We start from the raw sequence: 7267 nt of genomic DNA on the forward strand, positions 1-7267 counted from the left end.
GGTGTTGAGTGCTGGGGAGAATGAGGCCAAGTGATGTTGTCGCTTCCACATTTTATAGTTTCTGCCATGTAGAGGGAGCTTCATTTTTCCAAGCAAAAGCCCCCAGGACAGTCAGAGGAAAACTAAAAACACAAGATGGAGTCCAGAGTCACAAGGGCTGGTCACATGCCCTTCCATGCTTTCAGAATGTTAGGTACAAAAATGATAGATGTATACAAATACATCACATATTGTATATACTTTATAAAAATCACACAATAATCATATCACCAAGTAAACATGGGGGTGCCAGGGTGTTGCTTTGGGGCACAGCATGTCACACTTCTCCTCTAGTTCACTGCAGGACTGTCAGTCACTGGCTGATGCAGAAGCAGTGTGCTCAAGGCTCTCTTTACTTTTTGACCATACAACTCCCAAACATTGTCGTGTCATCCACAAATGTTCTTGCAAAGTTCTGTGTACCTTTCAACACTTTGTAGATCAGCCTAGTGATCTCAAAAGTCAGCTAGTGTGCTTTCAGTGCAGCATTGTCAGCCATTGTGCTTTTCCAACTAGTGGTAACTCAATGGATGGATCATCAATGCCATGAGGTGTTGTGCCTCAGTTTCCCCCTCCAGACAGCAGACCAGGTATATTTCATTTCCCTCCTGTGACAAGCTTCGAGCCTGTGAACAGGTGTTCTCTGGGAAGCAATAGCCATGTACGGCGTCTTCTTGATTACTTCTAGTATGGCCAAAAGCTTTCCCCCAAAATCATTCCTGCTTCACCTTTTCATAGGTTTACCATCAGTACTAAATTTTTTTGTCATAAGCTTTATCATTAGCCACGAACTTTCCATCGTGATATTTACCAATAACATCAAATCTTTTATTGCGGCTAGGCGTTCCCAGGTATATTTATTACACCACAGTGTGGTTTGTTGAAATTACATTTTGGCTTTCAACTACTTCCTAAAGCTTAACATCTGGTTAGTTACTGGCTTTCCTTACCCCTTCAGTGGGGATCTCAGTTCAAGGTCATCACTGAGAATTTGGTATTCAAGGGTCTGATCATTTCACGATGTAAGAGCACTTTGCATGTTGTCCAGCCCTCACTGAACCTACCTTCCAAGCCAGGTTATGCCCATGGAAAAATTTCACCCCTCTTGGACTTTCCCTGTGATCCCCACTCCAAACACTTCAACTAGAGGTTTGTGATGGTGATCTGTGCTCTCTGGGCAAAGTGTTGTGCCTTCTCCCAGCAGCCCTTATATGGCCCCTTTCTGTGTCTTACCAGCCCAGGGAATTTCCTCCTCCCCTCTGTCAGGAGAGTCATTATAATTTTCACAGACAACAATTTATTCAGTCAGATCTACATCCTCTCTTAAAGCTGGGGGGAGAGGTAGATATGCTGGGGGGTAGAGATATGGTACAGAGTGACCTAGAGAAATTGGAGGATTGGGCCAGAAGACATCTGATGAGGTTCAACAAGGACAAGTGCAGAGTTCAGAAATTAGGATGGAAGACTCCCATGCATGGCTACAGGCTGGGGACAGCGTGGCTAAGCAGTATTTCTGCAGAAAAGGACTTGGGGATTAGAGTGGATGAGAAGCTGGATAGGAGTCAGCAGTGTGCCCTTGTTACTGAGAAGGTTACCGGCATATTAAGCTGCATCAGTTGGAACATTGCCAGCAGATCGAGGGACGTAATTATTCCCCTCTAACTGGCACTGGTGAGGCCACATCTGTAGTATTGTGTCCAGTTCTCAGCCTCCACACTACAGAGAGGATGTGAACAAATAGGACAGTCTCATATTAATGTTGTCTGTCCATGCAGGCATTTCTAGTGCAACCATCACCTGAGATCCTGGGAACACACAGGAAGTCAGGGGAGCATACGCTAAATGCAGAAGATACCCTTATGCCTCAGAGTTGGACACTTTCTCCCCTATGCCATGTCAGATTCTAACAGAACCGACTTCACCAACCCCTCCATCGTCATCCTTCTTGGAATTCCTGGCCTAGAGGCTGCCCATATCCTGATATCCATCCCCTTCTGCACCATGTATGCCATAGCCGTGTTGGGGAACTTCACCATCCTGTTCATTGTGAAGATGGAACAAAACCTCCACAGGAGCGGCAAACAGTCAGTTATGAGTCACTGGCCCTCAGTCAGGGTGGGTGGTAAAGGGTCTATGGCTCAGGCCTGTACCCAGGCTGAGCAGCAAAGGAATAATTATTATTCCCAAATCCTCAGACAGGGTGGGTAACAAAAAATCTCTGGCTCACACCTGTACTCAGGGCCGAGCAGAAAGAGGGTTGGGCATTCTAGCTCGGTTGGATGGTCGAAAATTGCAGAGTCATTTGCCTAGAGCGGGGGAACTTCTAACTGTATCTCTGGCCACAGGGTTTGCTGCTCCAGGCCACATGTAACTCTCCCATCGGTTGGCACCTGGATCCGTAGGGGTTCCTCTGGTTGATCTGAGTAGAAGGCCAGAGGCAGTACCCGTGGGAGCCAGTAAGTAAACCGCAAGGGGTACTTTTCAATGGTCCTGCAAGCACTGGTGGATCACAAGGGACATTTCACCAACATCAACGTGGGGTGGCCGGGAAAGGTGCATGACGCTCGCATCTTCAGGAACTCCGGTCTGTTTTAACAACTGCCGGAAGGAACTAACTTCCCAGAATCAGAGTGGTAGCCGTGTTAGTCTGGTTCTGTAGAAGCAGCAAAGAATCCTGTGGCACCTTATAGACTAACAGACTGAAAATAAATGTTGGGATGTTGAAATGCCTATAGTTGTCCTTGGGGACCCAGCCTACCCCTTAACTCCCTGGCTCATGAAGCCATACACAGGCACCCTGGACAGTTGCAAGGAGCTGTTCAACCACAGGCTGAGCAAGTGCAGAATGGTGGTAGAATGTGCCTTTAGATGTTTAAAATCTCGCTAGTGCAGTTTAATGACTAGGTTAGACCTCAGCAAAACCAATATTCCCATTGTTATTGTTGCTTGCTGTGTGCTCCACAATATCTGTGAGAGTAAGGGGGAGATGTCTATGGCAGGGTGGGAGGTTGAGTAAATTGCCTGGTGGTGGATTACGCGCAGCCAGACACCAGGGTGGTTAGAAAAGCATAGCAGGGTGTGCTGTGCATCAGAGAAGCTTTGGAAACCAGTTTCATGACTGGTCAGGCTACGGTGTGACAGTTCTCTTTGTTTCTCCCTGATGAAAACCCACCCCCTTGGTTGACTCTACTTCCCTGTAAACCAGCTGATCTCCTCCCTTCGATCACCACTTTCAGAGGCAATAAAGTCATTGTTTCCAAATTATGCATTCTTTATTAATTCATCACACAAATCAGAGGAAAACTCACAAGGTAGCCCGGGAGGGGTGGGTGAGCAGGGAAGCACCGGGTGTGGTGGTGGATGAGGGGAGGAGGGAAGGACAAGGCCACACTACAGTTCAAAATGTATTGAATGCCAGCCTTCTGTTGCTTGGGCAGTCCTCTGAGGTGCAGTGGCTGGGTGCCCGTAGCCTCCCCCCGCATTCTTGGGCATCTGGGTGAGGAGGATATAGAACTTGGGGAGGAGGTCAGGAGGTTACACAGGGGGTGCAGTGGTGGTCTGTGCTCCTGCTGCCTTTCCTGAAGCTCCACCAGACGCCTGAGCAGTCAGTTTTCTCCCCCATTAGCTTCAGCATTGCATCCCGCCTCCTCTCAGCGTGCTTCTCCCTCCTCTCATCACGTTCTTCTAACGCTGTCCTGGACTCGGCCACTGTTTGCCTCCCCGTGTTCTGCTGAGCTCTTTCAGTGTGGGAGGGCTGCATGAGCTCTGAGAACATCTCGTCGCGAGTGCATTTTTTTTGCCTTCTAATCTGCACTAGCCTCTGGGACGGAGATGATAGGGGGAAGGTAGAAACATTTACAGCTGCGGGATGAAAGAAAGGGAGAGTAGTATTTAAAAAGACACATTTTAGAGAACAAAGGGAAGACTATTTCACACTGAATCAAGTGATTCACGTTACATAGCACATGTGCTTTTGCTACAAGGTCACATTTTGACTCTTATATTGGGTGCCTGATGGTTTGGTGTGAGACATCACATATGCTCGGCTGGGCAACAGAATTCAGCTTGCAGGCAGCCATGGTAAGGAAAAGAGTTTAGGCTTCTTCAGCCTTCATAACATTGAGGGCCGAGGAGGATCCTCGTAAGCATGGAATCCCCATCCAGCCTTACAACAATCACTGACCAACCAGAAAGGCTTGTCACAGAAGTTGCGAGCCCACCGGTAGACCAAGATGTCCTTACCTCCTGGTCCCCTCCACCCCTCCAAAACAGCCCTCATGGCCAAGAGGACAAGGTAGAAGTCTCCCCAACACTGGAGAGAGACCTTCACCTTACTCTTCAAATAGCAGGTGTCCACCAGAAAACAGTGAAGCTCATCCCGCAGCACAGTGGGGGACGGTGTTGTGGACCAATGATGATCCTCTGGGCAAAGAGGGAGAAGACCACCATTGCAGTGACTGTACTGGAGGCACTGCACAACACGTCTCTGTCTCCAGAAAGGGAAAGGGAGATGGAAGGAAGAGATCAGCCCCTAAATGGTGAAGGAGCGGAGGCAAAAACCCCACCACATAAGGTTCATCTAAGGACAGGGGAAAGGAGACAACCCCTGGGTGGGAGCAGTATGGAAGGAGGAGGGGACACAAATGAGTAGGGCTTCTCTCTCCCTCTGCAGCTCCTGTCTCTGCAGCAAGGGCTCAGGGCAGCCTGAACTGAGGTTTTCATCTGCCGTTCCACCCAGGCAGGCAGCCTGGGCTCTTCCGCTCCCTCGGCAGTGCCTACTGGGGCTGGAGGCTTGAACTCCTGTCAGATAAATCTGAGACAGCCCAGACTCAGGGCTTCTGCCTCCTACTGCTGAGCTGCTCCACATGAATCACAGGCTGATTGCCATGTTCTGTTCATTCCCTCTGAAGCACCTGCCCCTGGGCACTGATAGAAGACAGGCTACTGGGCTACATGAACCACTGGTTTTAGCCAGAATGGTCATTCTGATCTTCTTAGTTAGACCCCAGATGTTTCTGCCTCCTGCTGTCACCCACTATACTCCACCCCCCTCTCAGAGCTGAGATAGATCCCAGGAGTACTGATGGGGTCTCTCTCTATATACAGAGTCAGTGACAAGAGCAGGGCATTGGGGAGAAGACACACAGCAGGGATGAGGCTTGACAGAAGAGATGGGGCAAGATTGTAATTTCAGGCATTCAGCTAACAGCAATTAGAAAGGTCACAACCCAGTGTAGTGTACATAATCTGACTCCCCAGTTCATCACATTGACACAGGACAGTTAGGACAGGACAGGGTTTAATCTCACTTTGACTGTCCAGTAAGTGATTCAGAGAAGAGGCCCCAGCATCATGCACCAGCCAACTCTGCACGGAGCTCAGTGTGAGAGCCAGAGCACAAGCAGAAAACATTTAGGTCTCCTTATAAAAAAAAGAGCTGGAGCAGCCTGCCCCAGATCTGTTTGGTCCTCACTCCATAAATGATGGGGTGCAGCACAGGGGGCACCAGCAGCTACACACTGGCAAAGAGAACGAGGAAATGCACTGGCATATTTTGGCCAAACTGCTGCGTGAAAGAGTTAAAAAAATCTGGGATGTATAAAGCAAAGATGGCACAAAGATGAGAGATGCAGGTCCTAAAAGTCTTGAGCCGGGCATCCTTTGTGGGGAGTCGGAAGATAGCCCGGAGGATCAGAGTATAAGACATAACGATAATAAACACATCCATTCCAATCACAGAGAGAAGATTAAACAGGCCATAGTAACTACTGATGTGGATATCAGCACAGGCCAGCTTCACCACAGCTATATGCCCACAACAAAAGTGGGGGATGATGTTGGTTCTGCAATATGGCCACTGCCTTGCCAGGAAGGGATAGGGTAATGCGAGTATGCCACTACGCAGAACCACGGCCAGGCCTATCTTGGCCACAACAGAGTTTGTCAGGATGGTGGAATGTCTCAGGGGATGGCAGATGGCCACATAGCGATCAAAAGCCATGGCCACGAGGATTCCAGACTCCATCGCTGAGAAGCAGTGAATGAAATACATCTGGGCGAGGCAGGCACTGAAATTGATCTCCCTGGAATTGAACCAAAAGATGCTCAGCATTTTGGGTAGGGTGGATGTGGACGTGACCAGGTCGGTGACAGCCAGCATGCAGAGGAAATAGAACATGGGCCCATGAAGGCTCGGATCCCTTTTAATGATGAACAGGATGGTGAAGTTCCCCAACACGGCTATGGTGTACATGGTACAGAAGGGAATGGAGATCCAGATATGGGCTGCCTCCAGGCCAGGAATGCCAAGTAGGATGAAGATGGAGGGGTTGGTGAAGTCGGTTCTGTTAGAATCTGACATGGTGTAGGGGAGAAAGTGTCCAACTCTGAGGCATAAGGGTGTCTTCTGCATTTAGCATATGCTCCCCTGACTTTCTTTGAGTTCCCAGGATCTTGGGTGATGGTCGCAGTAGAAATGCCCTAAATGGAGAGACAACATTAATATGAGACACTGCATGCAATGGTGGTGGCTGTTGTCATGGGAGAAGCAGATTGATCACTCTACGCACACTGAAAAATTATATTTTCATTATTCAGAGAAATAACTATGAACAATGACCCTACTAAATCCAATTCCATATTTTGTTGTGCTCCATGCGTTAATAATTCCTACACTTTGTGGTGGGGGATCCTTAAGAGGCACCAGCAGGAAACACAAGTGTGGATATTGGTTATCTATCATTGTTCTTTAATGCAATGAGAGCCAGGTTAGGGAGTCCATGCTGAAGGGAGTTCCCCATTCATCCAGTTGCTCAAAATCAGCGAGGGGAAAAAACAAACTTTTGGGATGACATGTGCTGAGAGAAACATACCAACTAGAACATACCTCAGGGGAAAGACCTGGGCCCCATTGATAGCAGCTCAAGAGAAACACCTGCTCATTCGCAGCAGTGGACAAAACAAAACAATGTTCAGATCCCTAAGATATGGGATGGAGAATAACATGTTCAGGAATGTGCTCAGTTTTGGTCACCCAGTCTTTATTAAGGATAAAGCATATGTAAAAGGGATTTCCAAGACAGAATTTGAGAATGGGGGAGACTGATATATGCAAACAGATAGAAAAGTCAGGGACTCTTTAGTTTGCACGAGAGACAAAGAAGAGAGCATATGATATAGGAGAGAGAAAAAAATTAAACTAATTTACATTGAAATGGACAGTTCCCAA

At 48.1% G+C, this 7267-nt stretch overlaps 1 protein-coding gene across 1 annotated transcript; it reads right to left on the minus strand.

The window, feature by feature from the left end:
• Window positions 1-5551: 5551 nt before the first annotated feature.
• On the minus strand, window positions 5552-6292 carry LOC120405348 (olfactory receptor 52E4-like). The gene has a single exon (XM_039538918.1). The coding sequence runs from the start codon at window positions 6290-6292 to the stop codon at window positions 5552-5554; it is 741 nt and encodes a 246-aa protein (XP_039394852.1).
• Window positions 6293-7267: the final 975 nt, after the last annotated feature.

The sequence above is a fragment of the Mauremys reevesii genome, linkage group 1 (assembly GCF_016161935.1).
Source record: "Mauremys reevesii isolate NIE-2019 linkage group 1, ASM1616193v1, whole genome shotgun sequence".
NCBI classification, from domain to species: domain Eukaryota; kingdom Metazoa; phylum Chordata; order Testudines; family Geoemydidae; genus Mauremys; species Mauremys reevesii.

Coding starts and splice junctions, on each gene's coding strand:
- LOC120405348 (XM_039538918.1), bottom strand. CDS start 6,292: ATGTACACCATAGCCGTGTTGGGGAACTTCACCATCCTGTTCATCATT.